The sequence below is a fragment of the Suricata suricatta genome, chromosome 13 (genome assembly GCF_006229205.1).
Source record: "Suricata suricatta isolate VVHF042 chromosome 13, meerkat_22Aug2017_6uvM2_HiC, whole genome shotgun sequence".
Lineage (NCBI taxonomy): Eukaryota > Metazoa > Chordata > Mammalia > Carnivora > Herpestidae > Suricata > Suricata suricatta.
Window position 1 is genome coordinate 7,955,017 of NC_043712.1, and position 19,841 is coordinate 7,974,857.

Below are 19,841 nucleotides of genomic sequence, written 5' to 3' on the forward strand. Positions count from 1 at the left end.
AAGATAAGGTGGCCAATACACACAAAGTCAAATTCTGTGGACAGACCAACAGATACACCTCTGGCAAAGCAAATTAAAAAAGAGAGAAAACAAAAATGCAAATTGTCAGGAATGCCAAACAAATATAGCCATTCCTTTGTAGAAGGCTCAGAGTTACAGGAGAACATTCCATAAAACTCTGTGGTCAAAGAAAATTAAATGAGGGGGAAAAAAACAAATATGCAAATAATTTTGAACTTGAGTCGGCCGCCTGCATGGCTCAGCTGGTTAAGCGTCTGACTTCAGCTCAAGTCATGATCTCACTGTTCGTGAGTTCAAGACCCATGTCAGGCTCTGTGCTGATAGCTCATAGCATGGAGCCTCCTTCAGATTCTTTGTTTCCCTCTCCCTCTGCTCCTCCCTCACTCATGCTCTGTCTCTGTCTCTCAAAAGAAACTTTTAAAAAAATTAAAAAAGAAAGAAAACTTGGGTCAGTGGACAATTTTCTACTAAAATTAAATTCCTGGAGTTGGCTTGAAAAGAATTAGAAAACAATGGTCATGAAAGACACTTACAAGGCCAGAAAATTATACTAGATCTCTGAAAAAATTAGGGAGCAATCCTACAAAACCTTAAATTTCCTTGTTAATAATACTATTTTTAGGTTACAAAAAGGTAGATGGTTTTTTTTTTCAAAAATTAACATAATCATGAAACCCAAACTATAAGAAGTATTTTTTACCTATCAAATTGGCAAAGAAAAAAAATGAGAAAGGAAAAGAAAAAACCCACATACATGAAAATACACAGTATTTGTGTATACAGGGAAAACAGAAAATTTTACCCCCTTGCCATGACAGCATAAGTTGCTACAGCCTCAAAGGAGAGCATTTTGAAAACATACATAAAAAGGCATAAGTTTGCATATGTTTTGACCCAATAATCACACTTCTAAGAATTTACTGTAAGGTAATAATCGTAACTATATACAAGAGGTTTTTACAACAAGGATGTTCACTGCAACATTTTAATAACAAAAATGTAGGAATAAAAATGTGAGAACAACCTAAATGTCCATGTTAGAAAGCAAATTCGAGCCCGCAAACCCACCCGACAGGACTGACAGTACAGAAACGCGGGTAATAACATTAAATGTTCATTGTGAACATGGATTTTTAAACGCGCCCAAACAAATGAAAAGGTTTGACGCAAAACAGTCATCATATCTACATGGAATAACAAATAATATTAATTTTCTTCTCCTCCTAATTCTTTACAATGACCATGTGCTATTTTCTAATCAGAGAAATCAATAATCATTATTATAATTTTGCTGATACAAATCTTATAAAATATGTCAATAATGCCCAGAGAAACCAGAACAGAGGAGTTCTGGCCTGAGTGCCCCTAGTTCGAGAGGACGCGGATGAACCTGAAAGTCTCGTGACCCTTCCGGGCTGGAGGCCGGGGAGGCCCGTGATTCACAGGTTACTTATGTAAGAAGCAGAATTTCCCCTTGTTTCAAGGCTGTTGGTGAGGTTCCCATTCTTGGGAAGTATCAACACCCTGTTCCCATCCAAGAAGCTAACCAATTACCTGGCCGACGCTGCTTCTGGAAATTTCTCAACTAGAAACTGTAAAAACATCTTACTTGGTACTGAGCAGATTTCCTAATAAATAATAAGTCAATTCAGACTCCTACCTAGATAGGGAATACTGGGAACCATCTTCAGGCTTCGGATATATTCCCGGGTCCGCTTGTAATTATCTTCTTTGGACATCAGGTAGTCCAATTTCTCAAAGGTTGTCTTGTCTTTTCGATTCAAAAGCTGGAGAGGGAAGAAAATAGAGAGTCTGAGACAGACGAGAAATAAACCAGAGGAAGCTAAGGAAGAAGGATAAGTGTGCACAAAGACTGAAGAAGCGTCCTAAGCGGCCGCCTCCGGTGTGCCAAATCCCGGGCATTTTGAAGACTTTAAGAAGCTGTCGCATGCAGAGAAGGGAAGTTTCATGGCTTTGATGTTGTCATTTTTCACCAAATCTCACACTTGGAAGATATCCTCCAAAGCTACCTACTCCACTGTTCTAAATGATGCCAGAGTACCCTGCACAGAACCTGCCTCCGAGGGTGCCCAGGCCCTACGACAGAAGGAGGACACAGAGTAAAGCAGATTATAGACAAAAAGTCACTTAGTTACAGCACCGCTACGTCAGGTCTCCCCCTGGGTCCACAGCCTTTTGCTCCTTCCTCAACACCGTCACCACTGCTGAAGGACCCAGGAAATGTGACATGGCTCACTCATAGGCTGTGCGCACAGCCAGGCTGCCTCTCCAATCTGGGCCGTCCCAGATTCCCTGGGGTTTATGGTTGTGTTATATTTATCCTAGGCACAGTATTTTAATCAAAAGAAGCCAAACTCCTCTTCCATATGCGGTCATCTTAGCAAGACAGGATGAGCAGGCAGCCACAGCCACAGGGACATAAAGATCCGTTATGGCTAAGATCTCCGGTCTGTGAAGTTTGGTCACCAGGTGACCAAGAATGGTCACTGTGCATAAGGAGCCTCCTTAGAAGGAAGGAATAGAAATCTGAAGCCCTGGGTTTCCAGACCGGACGCTAAGGAGTCAACCGCAGTTGTCCTCCAAGTCCCAGGTGAAGACTCAGCACTAGGAAACGGCAATAAGGCTCCTTAAAACGGCTTTGAGGAAAGGAGCGTAGGCCGGGAGACCGGGCGTCATGAGAGGATTCAGGGGGACGGTCACTCGGAGAGTGCTGGCTTTGGCACGGCATGTGGCTGCAGGAGCATGTGGGGAGCTCCCCCAAGTTTGGCTTCCAGAAGCCAGTGCCTCCGGGATTTGAGATCGGTGCTGAGCCCGAGTATGAATGTGGCGTCCCTGGTCCAGCCTGGTTTTGAGACCCTGACGGTCTGTGCAAGGACGTGGACCAGCAGCCCGGCCACAGCCATCGCACTAAGTAGGCCACTGTCTAGCTGCCCCATCAGGCAGCATGAAGCGGGACGGTAACTGTCCAGCTCCAGGGGACGCAGGCCTGTTGTGCTGATGTAACCCCTTTGGTTACCGCACAAATACAGTGCAGCTCCCAGCACCGGGGTCCACAAACCCCTGACTCAGGCCGTGTCTGGTGCGTCAGAGAGCCCAGGTTGCCCTGGGCAGGCTTCGCCCACCTCCTTGGCCCTTGGCCTCCAGAGTCACAGAGGATGCAGCTGTCGAGAGCCCAGCTAAGCAGTGACAGCTGCTGGAAAAAAGGCCCCAGTGCTAAAGCAGCTGGAGAATAAACAGCAAGCTTCTCCCCACCCCCCACTGAGAAACTCAGGACACATCAAGGTAGAGATGCTACACAGATACTAGGAACAAGAGCTGCCTCACTGGCTTGCAAGTTCAAGGCCGCTGCTCAATGTCACATAACAAATGGACAGGAAAACACTCTCTCCCGTTTGCTTTTTTGTACAACACCATAGTGTACAATTCACCTGATCTTTACAAAGCCCAGTGACAAAGATGGAGCCAGAGCCAGCAGGTTCAACATCACAAGGATAAAGTGACTTACCTGAGAATCTTTGGGGAACGTGATACCATAGAAGAGAGGGTGCAACATGTTAAGTAAATAGAGACCAAGAACCCAGACAAATAATGAGTAAATTATCGGCAAGGAAAGTGTTAAGGAAAGCTCTACATGGAGAGGAGCATCTAAAATAAATGTTTAAGAATGAGAAATCACTACGGAACACTATATACCCGGCTCAGAACCAGACCCTTTAGCTGTGAACTGCCCCATCGTAAAGTTGAGCAGACTCCTTACTCCGCGGGCCAGAAGGTCATGTCTTTACTACTGCAACCTAGAGCCTCACCCGCGTTCATCCAGTCAAACAACTCTCTGTTACCCTCACACACTGCAGCTGAGCCGTGCTGGCATTCAATGCTTACACCACTGGTTCTCTGGACCCAGGTAGGGGACTTCCCACGTCCCCTGCCACATCCAGCCTACCTGCCTAGACTGTCAAGTGCCCCTATGCATGACACAGCCTGTCACCTGTGTCCTCAGCGATGGATAAGACCATGCCAACATGAGGTTAGAGGCCTGGGAGATGTGCTTAAAAATCACCCTGTACACTGACTTCAAACCAACAACCGGGTTCTTTAGCAGATGAGACAACCAAAGGCAGCCAGGTATGCGTGCTCCCTAAATTAAAAACCAGGCTCCTCTGGGTCACACTTCCCTCTGTTAACCTTGCCTCTGTACACAGACTTCCTATCAACACCCACACTGCACCCCCAATATACACACTCACATACACATTCAGAAAGGCTGCATCTGGTGAACTTCACTCATCGGCTCCACTCTGTGCCCACAAAGTAACTTCAGGAGGGCATCAGACTTCTGAATAGTAATGTACAGGATTCCAGAAGACTCCCAACCTCTATTTCCCATACATATACTTGAAAACTACTTGAGAACTTCCTCTAGCAAAATAAAGGAATAAACCAAGTACAGGAAGATAATGGGACACAAGAAAGAGTGGATCCCACCCAGGAGGAGTAAACGAAGTTCTGGGATGACAGATGGTCAGCAAGCCGTAAGAATGACTGGTCCGCATTGTCTCAGCCCTGGAAGAGAGGTCTCCAGAGAAGAGGGCTCAACAGAAAACTCAATAGCATAGCATGTTTGTTTGGGGAAGAAAAAGATCTATTTATTACAAATAAAAATAAATAAATAATTTTATATTATATAAAAGTCTGGTGGTATAAGATAATACATGTTTGTTATATATAATAAAATAATTTAAAGATTATATTTTACACATGTGTGTACACACACACACACACGTATGTAGTTGAATCTCAAACAATGCAGGGGTTAGGGAGCTGATTGCCCATACAGTCAAAAATCCATGTACAGGGATGCCTGGGTGGCTCTGTTGGTAAAGTGTCTGACTTTAGGTCGGGTCATGATCTCACAGTTCATGAGTTCGAGCCCTACATTGGACTCTGTGCTGACAGCTTGGAGCCTGCAGCCTGCTTCAGATTCCATGTCTCCCTCTCTCTCTGCCTCTCTCTCTCTCTCTCTCTCTCAAAAATAAATAAAACATTAAAAGAGATTTTTTAAAAATTCATGTTTAACTTTGACTTTCCAAAAACTTTACTCATTACCAATAACAACATAATTAACACATATTTTGTACACATATTATATATTGTATTCCTACTATGAAGTAAGGTAGAGAAAGGAAAATGTTATTAAGAAAATCATAAAGAAAATACATGAGAAACATCGTACTGGATTTATTGAAAAAAAATCTGTGTATAAGTGGACACATGCAGTTCAAACCCATGTTGTTTAAGGGTCCACTGTAGGATATAAAACTCTGGTAAAATATGCATAATAATAGTTTACATATGTATATGTCTATGCATCTACTAGATATACCATAAATCTACCAGATATTATACATGTTCTATAACTTTAAATATGCACTATTATATATTCTATAATAATACATATTCTAAACTGTCATATATGTCTATATCTATATCTATAATCATCTAACACTAAATACTGTATTATCATAGCATTGTATATATTATCTGGTAGATAGAAGGTAGTTAGAGTAAGAATTTCTTTTAAGAAATTAGAAATGCAGGGAAACATAAAGGTATTCCAGGAAGGGCATGTTATTCATAGTTTACTACTTGACTATACAGAGAACTGTATTTACACATCCCTAATAACTACAACACTGAATACTCCTTTAATGAAAAAGATTTAACTATAGGAACATGAGTGTTTTTGCAGAAAGGAAGAAGGTGGTTCAGTAAAACTAAGCCAACATCCATAATACAAAGAAGTCACCAACTGTTATCTGAAGTGAATGGATCAAGAAACTGTAGCAGAAGTACACTGGTGGAAGTGTGACAGAAACTACCAGAAGAAACCTCTCAATAACCAGAAGTGATTGCCTCTGGGAGATGAACGAGGTATGGAAGGAGCAATGAGCTTTAGTTGTTTCACTAAGCCTTTTGGAACTTAGTGATTTTTTAAAATTACTGTGCATTTAATATGCTGAAAAAATCCTTTTAAGACAAATTTTTTTAATATAAGGGTCGTTTATTCAAAAGAATAACAGCACTTACTCATGCATGTTTTAAACTTTTACTACAACTAGAGAATGATCTGAAAACCTCACACGAATTGAGGGTCCTTGAGATTTCAGACTTTATGGCAAGCCTCAGAGAGAAACCACCAAAAAGCCTTACAAGAAAATAAATCCCTTGTCTGCCTGAATCAAACAGATCCTGAAAGTATGCATGCTCAGGAAAAGGGCTAAGAAAATAAGAGTTCACTAAATACAACAGGCAACTTCACGTCTAGAAAAGCTGAGAAGCCGTGAGCCACCCTGAGGTTTCTTCCACAATATTTATAATGCTTGGGATTCACTGTGCAATTCCACAGTGTGTCTCACTCGGCAAACAGTGAGTCCCGTGCAGGCGGCAGCCATGCTGGTTGTGTTCACGCCCCCGCGCCCACGCCATCTGGTATGGCTCCCAACACACAGAGCATGCCGCCTGAGTGATGAATAAAAGAATGGAAACACTAACAATGATAACTTAAAAATCCAAGTCCTTAGAAAAATTAAAAAACTCCCGTAACTCTTGGGTCAAAGAAAAAAAAAAATAAAAGCCAGGATTGTGGACTATTAACAAACCACACATGATGAGAAACACCGTACGTTAAGCTATGTGATGAGGCCAAAACTGTACTGAGAAGTAAATGCATGGTTCTAAAGTCTCCTCACATTAAGCAAGTGAGAATATAAATGAATTCAACATTCAACTCCAGAAGCTAGGTAGATGGGGAGCGGAGAGTAAGGGAAATTGATTCACAGACAAAATTAGGAACTGACAGGTTACAAAACAAAACAGAACCTATAGAAATAAGAACTAAACCCATGTAAACCCTCTACAAATACGGAAAAATGAGAAAATATGCAACTTTAGGATTGAGAAAGGGCCTGTGACCACAAAAACAAACTACACTAAAATTACATGGTAAAAATCAAGTCCCTGGTTATTAATCTTAAATCAAGTGTAAGCTGCCTGGGATAAATGGGACTCAAGAACTATCCGGTCAAAAGCCAGGAAGATTACAAATTCCGGTCAAATACCTGAAGAAAGAGGTTGCGTTTGGAAATCTCCCTTATCACACGCTGGGAGCCTTTATGTGGCACTTGCATTTGACTAATGAAGAAACCTTCCCTCCTCTGGTAAGTAGTCCAAATCTGGACACTGTCAACACAAAGAGAAAAAGAAAAAGTCCCTCCAAATCCTCTTTATGAGGGCATTGGTATCTTGTTCCCTTGCCTTGAGACAGTAACATTTCTTGATACGTGGAAATGCTTTTTAAACAAAGAGCCTGTTGCTCCAAATATGCTGAAACTGGCTCAGAGTTCCATTTCAATTCCAGAGTCTACTGCTGGTATGGAAAGAATTTTTAGAGCCGTGGACAATCTATGGACGAATGGATTGAACAGACTGAGTGTGGAAAGAGTGAGGTGTGAGACGAGGACACTCAGAAGAAATCATTTTTACTTTTTTCGATACAAACTATCAGTTTCTGAAAAATTAATAAGCTACAAAGTCATGTATCTAGTGTAAACTATTAGCAATGGAGACGCATAAGTAACAAGGGAAACCTGGGACTCTGGAATTTAGGACACGCCCAGGCCAGCTATCTGTCCCCAATTTGTCTTTGACTAAGGCCACTGGATACTCTGAAAAGATAAAAGTTAACTTGTGGAGACCACAGTCATGACAATAATTCCTGTCCATAAAAAGGCAAATTATGTCACTGATTATCACCCTGGGAATACTAATTTTGTATCCATTTAAAAATTATTTTGGGGGCACCTGGGTGGCTCAGTCAGTCAAGTGCCCAACTCTTGATTTTGGCTCAGGTCATCATCTCATGGGTTGGTGGGATCAAGCCCCGTGTTGGGGTCTGTACTGGCAGCACGGAGCCTGCTTAGGATTCTCTCTCTCTCTCCCTCTCTCTCTGCCCCTCCCCTGCTCATGTGTGGCCATTCTCCCTCTCTCTCAAAAATAAATAAAATAAACTTTAAAAAGTTATTCTGGTATTCCTTCCCTAACTACGAAATTGCAGTACTCTGGGCTCTCTTTTGATAATATCTTTCTGAGTTAAATAAAATCTTTGGCAAGTATGCATTTTCTATCAATATGAGTCACGAGTTCATCTCCACATCTCTAAATCATGTGGAGCCATTTGGAGACACATCATTGAAGTGAAGGCTCTGTCAAATCAACACTGCATTGCAGCTTGGTCTGTCCAAGAAGGCACACCGGGAGACAAAAGAAGCTTCTCCGTTTACCCACTTTACGATAGGTTTCTTTCTCCTCCGCTCGCCTCACTGTTAGAAGGTTAAAACACCACCGCACACAGGCCTCCTCCGAAATGACTCTCACGGGCCGGAGTTGTGTTAGCCGATCACAGTTCACGTGCACGAGTAAATATATACAAACACGCACATGCATACGTATATAATGTACAATCGTAGTGGATCATTTAATCATGTGTTTCCAATAACTTTGCTAATACTTTTTTAATTCCACTCATGAAAACCCCAAGTAGACATTCCCACAAGGCCCCAAAAGTAGAGCCAGAAGGTTGAGATTGGTCCCCAAATGGGAGTTTGCCACGGGCCCATCCAGGCTCCAGAGCTGGTGTGGTGGGTGGGGAATCAGGCATCGAAAGTGCACCCCCATTTGTCCAACCTGGTGGAGCGATGAAAAAGACGAGCTACAACAGGAAGGGTCAGAAACACGACAAGAAGGCCCCAGAGAGAACAAACCCCAGCATGGAAAGGAGGAACGTCAGGAAGAGGTAGTCTTAGAAGTGAATCTCTAAGAACTTCAACCGGCAGAGACAGAGGTGGAGAGGTTCCACAGCACCCCCCCTCCCCCCAAAAAAGCATGAGCAGTAGCCTGAGGGTAAGAGCACAAGGAATGCTCCAGGGAGCAGCAGTTTGGCAGACGTGTGGCAAGTGCTGCCTGAACAAGACTGGAGTGGTAGATGCACTCCTATGTCTACTGCAGCATTATTTACAGGAGCCGAAACACGGAGCAACCTAGAAGTTCAGGGACAGACACATGGATAAGGAAGATGAGGTATTTACATACACTGGAATATTATGCAGTCATAAAAACAGTGGGGTTGTACCACTGGTGACAACAGGGATGGACCCACAGGGTGTTATACCAAGTGAAATAAGTCAGACTGAGAAAGACGAATGCCATATGATTTTACTCAGAAACCAAGTGAATAAACAAAGAAACAAAAAGCAGAGGCAAACCTGTAAATACAGAGAAAAAAAAATGACTGGTTCCCAGAGGGGCGGGGCCGGGGGGATGGGTAAAATGGGCGCAGGGGAGTGGGAGACACAGGCTTCCTCTCGCGGAGTGAATAAGTAACGGGAATAAAAGGCGCAGCATGAAGAACGCAGTCGATGGTACCGTGACCGCGTTGTAGATGGTCACTAGGCTTGCGGTAAGCACAGCACAACATAAACTTGGTGAAACATTGTGGTGTACCCCCCCCCCCGAAACGAATGTAACATTTTGTGTCAACTACACTCAAATTTTTTAAAAAACAACTAGTAACAATTTTTAAAAGATTAGAAAGGGAGTAGAGAGATGGCAACTTGCCACTTGGCAAAGTATGTTTCTGACATTTGGATCCCACGGACACATGATGGCCATTCTGCCTGCTTGTTCTACTCGCCTGACACTTCACCTCAACTTGCAAACAGGGCACCAGTCACCAACAGCCAGGCACGAACAGCGAATACTAATCAAAGGGGAAAGAATGAGTTGACTGTGGCCGTGTATGAACAGGAGAGTCCTCTGGCCAACGCCTGCGTCTCTTCCGCACGTGACTGGGGGCGCCGAGCGGCCATGCTGCTGGCGGGAGAAGGCGCTCCGCTGGCCACAGCTGAAAGCTCCATGGTTTGTTTTCCGAGGCCGGGAGGTAGGTGCAAAGTAGGCATGAAGCCTTTTGGAGTTTGCCGCCGTTCTCCTGCGTCCTCTGCACTCTGGAACATGCTTGCACCTGTGAGCGTTCCTCAAGCACCACACTCCCAGAGGTGAGTTCCCCCCTAAAACACCCGTCGGCTCTCGTCCCAGCTCTGCGTCTCCCCTTGCTCCCAGGGCTCGCTGGAGTCCAGGGTCAGGAATCCAAATGATGGTTAAAAACTGGCAGACATGGGGCGCCCCTGGGTGGCTCAGTTGGTTAAGCGTCGACTTTGGCTCAGGTCATGGTCTCATAGTTCATGAGTTCGAGCCCCACATCGGGATCTCTGCCATCAGCACAGAGGCTGCTTCGGATCCTCTGTCGTCCTCTCTCTGTCCCTCCCCCACTTGCATGCCTGCACACTCTCTCTCTCTCTCAAAAATAAAACATTAAAAAACTGGCTGACAGAATATGCATCATCACAAACCTGGGGCTGGTGAGTGAATGTTCACACAATATAAACTTGGTTTATATCGTTTATAACAGATGAAAAAGAACGACATCAAAACGATTATATCAGAACTTCGTGCTTTGGCGGAATGGGGGGGCGCAGAGCCCCCAACCAAGCATGGGGTGGGGGTGTGCTAAAAACAGGCTTAATCAGGACAATGAAGACACTGGAGCAGATCTGGGGCAGTTACTCCAGCAGCGGTGTGAGGAAGGGCCAGAGACACCGGGAGACAAGGCCGCAGCCCGGAGATAACGATCTCAGGTCAGAGATAAGGAGGCTTTGAGAACAGTCAAGAAGAGTAAAAACCAGTGATGACCATAATGACGACTACGGCGATGCAATGATGACAATGATGATGATGACAATGACGAGGATGGCGGCGGCAGCTAAAGCTCACCGAGCACTTACTCTGTGCGACACAGGGTTTCATCTATTTTCTCACGGACTCCTTCCCACAGAGGCAGGTCCACGGCTGAGCCTGGAGATCTGATTCTGGACTCTATACTCTTTCTCTGCATGGGATGCTGCCCCTCATCTCTTGGCCCCGGGTCCCCACACTAATTCAGGTCATGTGTAGTCAGCCCCCCAGCTGCCTGAGGTACAGGCTCAGGTGACAGGTTCCCAGAGGCGAGCTTTTCCCTCATGCTTTCTTGGGGCTCCCCCAGGCTGAACAGGGAGTTTCTGACGGGTGACCCTTGAGGGCCCTCGGGTTCCGCCGGGCAGCTGAGTTCCCGTCCCCGCGAGCCTGAAGCCTCGGCTCCCACGTGTGCACGTGCTGCCCTAGTGCCAGCGGCGAGGCCCGGCCGCAGCGGGTTCCCCTCCCGTGCTCTGTGCTCACTCAGAGCTTTATTTCTAGCACATGGTGACTTCCCTTTCTTGGCTTCTAGTTCAGCTCTGCATCTCGGGTTTTAATTTGGTTGTATTGTTTCCAGCATTTATTTGTGTTTGTGTGTTTGGAGCAGGCAATCGGGAGGGCGGGGCTTATCCCACGTCAGCTCAGTCTACCATATTGCCTCAAAGTGCAAAACACAGTCTGCTAAGAGAATCTTCTGGCACTCCCTAGCACTCCCTGGAAACCAAAGTTTGATTTCAGACATGCCAAGTGTGAGCTGTCAAAGGAACACGTGAGCCGAGGGCAGGCGTGGGAACTTGGGGCTCGGGCTGCAGAAGGAGGCTGGGTGTGAGCCTCGGAGACCGCCTGCAGGGAGCACAGAAGTCACGGCGATGTCCTCCGTGCCGTGAGATCCCGGGGGAGAGAGAGCCGATGGGAGGGCGGGAACTGGAGTCAGAGCCTCACAGAATACTTCCATCCAGTGGGGGAGAGGAGCAAAACGGTCAGGGAGGAGCCGGCTGTCAGAAAGGGAAGAAGATGACCGAGGCAAGAGCCGGAGATTTTTCAAGAAGGGGGTGATGAAATATCCAGTGCTGTGACAATGTAAGGAAGGTGAGGGTGGAAATGTCAGCACGGCTCATGCCTCTGCCTTCCATTTCCTCACCCCCTCACCCACCTTGCCTGCCACCTGAGCCAAGGCTCAGGAAAGCCTAAAACAGGCAGCCTATGCCTATGGCCATCTTCTTAATGACACCGGGATGGGGCGGGGGAGGCCCTGAGGCACTACAGCGGACAGAGGCACTTCCTGAGGAGAAGACTCAAAAGTCTGAAATATGTGAATGCCACCTGTCTGCCTCCTCAGGACATCTGAAAGTGGCTGTTCTCCAAACTGCAGAGCTTGATGACCCTGTGCGCTGCCCCCAAGTGTCTCGAGCGAGAGTCCCGCTCCCGGGAGCTTCCCCTTCCAGATCCCCATCCTGCAGACTGGCCGCCTGGTCCACTGGCGATGACTTCCCGATGCTGCAGCTGAGTCAGCCGCCTGGATCGATTCAGTAGGAAAGAGCAGATCATGACAGAAATGTGCAGGGAGTCAGGAGAGCGTGTGTGTGTGTGTGTGTGTGTGTGTGTGTGTGTGTGTGTGAGTGATGTGTAGCACATGACTATAATTACTGTAAAGAGTGACTCACCCAAACTCCAGGAATTTCATACCCCGAGGTCCCTAGTGAGTAAGTCAGTCTCCTCCTGGGACCACTCTGATCAGAGAAAAGGTTTCACCATCGTCCCTACTGCTCAGGCCCCAAACCTAGAAATCATCTTCATTCTCTCCTTTTCCTCTGCTCCAAAGTCCCATCACACGAACCTGCCGGGCCTGCCTTCAGAACACCTCCCCCGTCAGTCTCCTCTCTGTGTGCTGCCGCCTCCCACCCCAACCAACCCCACCTCACTCCGGATGCCGCCCGCACCTCCTGGGCAGGCCCCACTTCCCATCTTGGCTCCTGCAGCCCCATCCAGTTTGTTTCCACAAAGTAGCAATGGTGATTTTAAAAACAAAACAAAACAAAAAAACCAAAAAGCAGCTGCAAACCAGATCATGTCCGGCTCCCGTTTAAAACCCTTCCCTGCACTTGGAATAGAACCTGACTCCTGTCCTGGGCCATCAGCTCTTCTCGATGGGCCGGCCACAGCATCTGGCCCCAATCTCCCCGTGGCCCACGGTACACCTGCCTCACCGGCTCTGAGTTTCCTGATGGCATCAGGTTTCTTCCCACTGGCGGTCTTCGCACTGGCTGTGCCCTCATGCTGGCCGACCAGACCCTTGTGTCACTCAGGCCATGCTCTTCCTTCTCAGAGAGGCCTTCCCTGAAGCCCCACGTTCCAGCACACCCTGTCACCCACTCCCACCCGCTCCTGTCTTGGTCTCTTGTGTCACTCATACGAGCTGACAGTTTTACACACTCAACACTTCTCCATCTCTCCTAATACCAGCAAGACGGGGCACATGCTCATCCACCCACAATAATGTCTCCTCTGAACAACACAAAAACAGACATGAGCCCTTGACCACAGCCTCAGGGTCTGGCATGGGAGGAAGCGGTCGATAAATATTTGGTTTGCAGAACGAGTAAGAGCGGCACGGCAGCTCGCACTCAGGAAATCAGAACTGACCAACACGACGTCCTGCTCAAGTCCATGGCCTTGAGGCAGCCAGTGTCGCAAAGAGGCCCCAGTGTTGGGATGAATCAGACCCTGCCTGCATTGTTCCAGGCCAACAGACCCTCCCTGTTTGTGCAGCAGCCGGCATTTATTAGGGCCTACTGTGTGGGAGCCTGTGCTCAGTGTCCGTCTCTGATCCATCCATTCACTCGGCTACTGGCACCCCGCAGCCAGCCGTGGCCAACAGGCCGCCCTGCCCTACAGCTAACGACCAACTGGCTCTCACTGGAGGTCATTCACGGTGCAACCAAGTGGCACGCCCATAACTCCCTTTCGTCCAGGGTTCCCATCCATCCAGGGTTTCAGTGCCACCCCAGGGACGGCACTCAGGGAGCCGGTCACACCTTGCCCCCGAGGGCCCGTGTGCCAGCCGCACTTCCCAAGCAACTCGTGTGCCTATTTCTCTGTGCCCTGTGCCCAGCCAGATCCCAACAAGCCAAGAACGTGGACTACGTGGTCCAGCAAGGCGTCGCACCAGCTCTGGTCCTTGCCAGTTCTGCGATCTTGGTCAAGCCACCACACCTCTTGGAACCTGTTTCCTTCTCTGAAAAAATGAAGACCATAAAAAGCACTGAGCTTCTGTGCCGCTGTGGCCGTGGCTCCTGTGCTCTCGCCCTGCTCCACGGGCCCACGGCGTCCCCCCAGGACCACGTCAAGGGAACAGGGGGAGAGGGGAAACGGTTCCTTTCTGGCAATATTTCTGTGGCTAATCTCATTACCAGAAGTAACAGCGAGTGGAGGATAAGGCTCGGCACAATGAACAGATGCAGTGCACACGACACGGGGCCACTCAGCTGGGCCCCAGGGACCCACAGGAAAGTCTGACCTCATCACCTGAAAGGGGGAGGCAGAGCTGCAGGTAAAGCCACAGAGCAGACATGCCACGCCTGTGACAGCGGGCATGGAGAGAGGGTCAGGAAGAAACGCAGCCGCCCATTCCACTGGGCTTGGTGATCTGGACGAAGGGGAAAGAGGAGGCCTCTGGCCCCCGCCATTTCCCAAATGCTCTGTGCCAACCACTTGCCTAGGACTTAACAGGACAGGTGGGCAAAGGTGGCTTGCAAGACTCCCCTACTGCCCTCACCAACTACAGAGCTCACGGGGGTCACTGTCATCACAACTCTGCCTACAGTAAGGTCTGTGCACCCTGAGCTCCGTAATTCATCTCTCCGAGTCCGCACATAGCTCCTGGCGGCCCAAGAAACAACGACAACGGCATCTAAGTGATGGAAAATTCATTTGAAAAAGAATCTCTAGGCAACTTTTTAGAAAAGCCTCCAGGCCCGAATGGACTCAGGGACTCACGGGGCTGGCAACAACGGGAGAGACCAGTGGCTTCCAAACTGGCTCTCAACCTCCCAAGCCATTGCTCAACCAAAATTCACCCAGAAACTGATGCGAACAGAGCGACTCTGGTGGAAACAGGGCCAAGGTGTCTTCTTGGCACCCTCCTCCGCCCCTCCAGCCCCTGGTGGCCCCAAAGCAGCTCCGTGGGGCTCCACAAAGCACTGATGTCAAACCATGAATCTGGGCCAGTCTCTGAGCAGATACAGGGAAATGAGTCCCACAGAAGTCATGCTCTGAACGGTGCCTGAACACAAACCCGGTTTCTGACTCCGGGCTGAGACTGCTCCCTCCACCTCGCTAGGGCTCGCTCTGTGGAAAAGCGCAATTAAAAAAAAAAAAAAAAAAACCAGGGCTCATTTCTGATCACCTACAACATAATCCTTAAGTGTTTTAAAGGCCCCAGAATTAGCCAAGTATGAAACAGAGCCCAGCCCCACAGACTGGCGGAAAGAGGCTCGGAAATGAGTTGCAGAAGCACAGCTGACAAGTCCATATAGTTTCCTTCAGTTCCGCGGGACATAAACAGGTCTTGAAAGGCTTGGGCTGTGCGGTTGTGGGGGACCCTGGGGCAGGCGGGCCAGGAGGTGAATACTAATGAGCAATGGAAATAGCAATTACTTCCCCCATGTCAGGCACTGTGCCAAGCAAAGGAGGATAAAGAGGTCTGAGATATTTTTAAAGTATTTTTACAGCAGAAAAACTTTCCTACAGACTCAATTATATAACTATCAGACTCCACCTCTGAGCTGAAATTACCCATGGCCTTCAGGGGGAAGGAAAAAAAAGGCCACAGGTTTCTCCAGGGAAACTCTCAGATATACGGCCAGCAACCCAGGGCGACTGCGAACCCGCAGCCCAGAGACCTTCCCAGGGGCAGTTTGGAGCCTGTCACAAGAGTGCCAGCCAAGTGGAGGGCAGAGGTCATGTCGCTGACCCAGCCACCACACATGAAGTCACAGGGTCCAGGAAGGTCCACTCGAGGGCGCTTCCGGCCCCAGCCATGTTGGCATCCTCACAACCTCCTTGTCCCGAGCTGGGGCTGAGGTCCCCGAAGGACTGAGGAGGCCCAGGGAACCCACAGTCATCCTCTCTCGTAGGCAAAGGGCCAGACGGTCAGAAAAAGCCTTCCGGGGGCTCAAGGAATGAAGAACTTCACCCCAGTGAAATGGGAGCCAAAAATCAAAGGAATTAACTTACAGCCCAGGTTTTTGTCAGCCTGAAGATGGGTGCGCTCTGCAGTGCTGATACCACAGACATGAGAGAATGAAGGTTGTTGAGTTCTAGAAGTTTCTGAAAAAAAGATATGGAATAGATTATTTTGCTGCTATAAACAACAGAACGAAAACATGCTCAAGTGTTACCAAATGTCATATTTATGAAATCCAAATATACTTAAAAATATCCCATGTTGAAAATATAGTTCTGGGGAGTTCACAGAAACCACATGCTTTTTTCCTTTTCCAATTGTCTAAAGGTGAGTCTGCATCTGAAACACACAATTTTAATGGCTGACCAGTCTGGCTGCTGGACAGAAATGTGGCTCGGGAGAAGGCTTGCTAATGTCGCTTATGTTATTTTTTTAGATGCATCGGAGCTGTCCCAGCAGGCTCTTGCATACTGGGGCCTCGGCTGTGCCATCGATATCCACGTGGGTCCTGTGCGGCCACCTGACACGGGCGTGAGAGGGCTGAGGGAAGGTGTCGCCGATCCACACGGTCCCTCTCAGCTCAGGAGACAGAGCGCTGGCTTCCCAGTCACTCGACTGTGCTCCTTTGAGCCAGACCCCACAGTAGTGAGGACATTTGGATTCAGTCGTCTCGCCCAAGTTGCTCACCGTGGAAGACAAGAGAGGGGGACACGGCCGAGAGTCAACACACGAAGATGTCACTGCTCTGTCTTCGGTGCGGTGCTGAGGGACCTAACAGGCCTGGGGCCCCACGTCTCATTCGCAGGAGCCGGTGAAGCTGGGCTAGGGAGCGAGTCCCACGAGACCAAGAGAGGTGGTTCCAATCCCAGCTTGCGCCACCTGAGCCACGGCACCCCCGTGCTTCCGGGGAAGGTAAGCACAGCACCTCTCCTACCCGGGATGGTGCGTGCACCCGGCCAGGCCGGCGCCCGGCACCGGGGTGACAGCTCTGTGCCGGGGGCGCTGCTTGTCCTTTGTCGGGAGGACTTCTCCCCTACTCGCCCCCCCTTACCGGTCTTGGGCACTTCCAAACTCAGGTGCCCCTTCCTCTAGTATGTCTTTCTTGAGCGTGTTCCCAAATCTAGGAGGGCTGGGCCTCTGCCTGTGTGTTCCCAACAGCAGTCCGCACACCCCCTTGGCACACCGGACCGTGTGGGCCCTTGCTGCTACCTGTCCCTGCCGTCATGTCCCTAGTGCCTCGTGGGGCACAAAGTAGGGCCGACGGAATGAACAGGTAAGTGAGAAGCCCCACGCCTAGTCCTCACGGCTCTGACCCCACTCAGAGCTCTCTCCCGCAACACACAAGTTAATACTTCAGTCCATACATCTCGTAACAACCTCTAATTGTTTCCTGTGTGTACTAACGGGCTCTCTGAGAGAAGGGAGTTTCATCCTAGGTATCTGAGTTGCCATGCCTGTCACCCAGTTTCTTTTAGAGCTGAAGATCCTCTGGGAGATCACCCAATCCACCGCTTTCGTTCCGTACCTGGGACGGCAAGGCCCCGAAGAAGGGGGGCCTGCACAACTACACACCCAGGGCACAAGACCAATGTGACGAGCCACCGTTGGAAGAGAGCAGAGGTTAAGGAGGGGTAGTTCGGGCACCATCAACTCATTTCCTGAGAGGAGCACTTGGGGGGGGGGGCCTGGAACTTGATCACTCTCTCCAATGGCCCAGCATGAGCTCACTGCCAGAAGTGAGCCCAGCACGGTTCCAAGGACTGCTGGGCACACGGCACGTGCTAGTGTCTGCTGCCCCTGCCACACTTAGGGATGGATGCCCTTGCCCTTCCCACAAGGGGCAGGAGAGCTGCTCCCCTGAAAACAGAGAGACACACCCCAGCTCACTGGCTGCACGGCCCCGGGGCATGGACACACACTGCCCTACAGGTCCCTCCCCCCTCTGGAACTGGGCTTCAAACAATGGGAACCTCAAACAGGATCCTCTCAGGAAGGCGGTGCCGAGGTGCGTGGCCCGTGAAGGGCGATTGGAAAAGGCCAGCTGGCCGGGGATCCGGGCGGGAGCACCACACGCACGCACTCCACGCAAGCTCACCAGGCAGCAGCACCGTGCGCCGCCCAACGCGGGCGAGGCCGGTGGTCCGCGCGGCGTCCGGGGGGGCGCTGGCTGGGCCGCGGGAGTGACGACAGGGGTCTGGGGAAGCCCGTGCTGGGACTGCCCGGGCTGGCAGATGTCAGGGAAGAGGAGGGGAAAGGCGTGGTGCAGACAGAAGCCCAACTGGCAAGGACAGGACCCGCGGGGGCGGGGGGTAGGAGTGGGGCCAGCAGGGTCGCTGGGCCCAGGCCTTAAGCTCAGGATGGGGTGGGGGGAGCTCTGCTGGGTGAATACAAAACTGCACAGGGTGTGATGGTATCTCAGAACCCATCACCCCCCAGGACCCGCTAAATCTGAAACAGGAGGACGGAGGGACCCCAGAGGGAGCCCCCAGGGCCTCCCAGAGAGTCTGCAAACAGCCAGCTAAAGACAATAGTTGGCTGCCATGGTAACGGGGAGTAGGCCACAGTGCCACGTACAGGGGCAGGGCGGGTGAGTGGGCACCTAGGCCGGTCTTCCAGCCTGGAGAGGCCAAGTCACGCCTTCTCTTTGAACCCTGCCCAGCAGGCCCAGAGCAAAGAGCTTCCAGAGTACGGAGGAAACACACTCTGAAACAAGACAAAATGAAACCAAACAAACAAGGAAAGGAAGGAAGGTAAAAATAATAAAACAGCTTACCTTGGCTATTTTCACAAAATGGCTCAGGATTTCTGCCCTTATTTTTAAAGTCTGTGCTGTTAGAATCTCTCGTACAACCCAAAAACTGACCTGTAAAGTTAAATACACACACACACACACACATACATATATATCAGAACAGTGGTCAAAGGCCAGACCACCCATGATTTGCCCTCGCCCACCACAGATGGATTTCCCAGAGGCCGGGACACTGGAAGAGCATAGCCTTCCAGCCTGGGGGTGCGTGCGGTTGAGGGTCCCTCCTTCAGCACCCCTTCTCCAACATGCAGGGGCACCAAGAGAGACAAGTACTTTCCTCACCATCCAGGGGAGTTCCTGGGCCCCCATGACATGGGAATCTCCCTGAAGTCGCTGCAGGGAATTCTGAGATGAAGCAGACAGATTCCCACTCAGAAGGACCCCCGTTGTGGGAACACCATGGATGGAGAGTTGGATGGATGGAAGGACAAATGGCCAAAGGGACATGTACACTGGCAGCACCACCCATGAGACCTATATCCCCAGGTGACCCAAGACAGAAGGATTCAGCAATACTTGCACAACTATAACAAATTTAATTTTCTAGGAGAGAGTTCCCCCAATAATTTAAATGATACAAAAGCGTCTTTCAAAGTCCCATAAAGCAAGACAGGTGAAGAGACAGGTTTTTGTGGAGACTACAAATGCCAAAAGGACATGGTGGCACTTTGGGTTCAGAACACTGTTCATGCCTGATCTCACAGAAATCAACATCCCCAACCTCTTGAATCCTTCTGGGAACAAGCGAATTCTCCACCAGGGCATAGTTGACTCCCGTGATGCCTCAGTGCAACACGGAAGGGGCTCAGCGCCAAGAACCCCTGGGAAGTGCTTCCTGGTTATGTCTCACACACAGCAGCGCTGTGTGACACAGACACCCAAGAGTAGCATGACAGCATGGCCAAGGGAAAGCGAGAGAGAGCTGTGCAGGGTACGGGGATGCATGGAGTCACAAGGAAT

At 49.2% G+C, this 19,841-nt stretch overlaps 1 protein-coding gene across 7 annotated transcripts in view; it reads right to left on the minus strand.

Moving 5' to 3' along the window:
- RALGPS1 (Ral GEF with PH domain and SH3 binding motif 1) overlaps window positions 1-19,841 on the minus strand; it is a 242,937-nt gene that overhangs the window by 140,956 nt on the left and 82,140 nt on the right. For all 7 annotated transcript variants that reach the window (XM_029920466.1, XM_029920465.1, XM_029920461.1 and 4 more), the window contains 3 exons: window positions 18,843-18,932; window positions 16,120-16,212; window positions 1,682-1,808 (listed from right to left, as the gene is read on the minus strand). In XM_029920466.1, coding sequence (XP_029776326.1) covers window positions 1,682-1,808; window positions 16,120-16,212; window positions 18,843-18,932 — 310 coding nt within the window. The remainder of the gene's footprint in view (window positions 1-1,681; window positions 1,809-16,119; window positions 16,213-18,842; window positions 18,933-19,841) is intronic.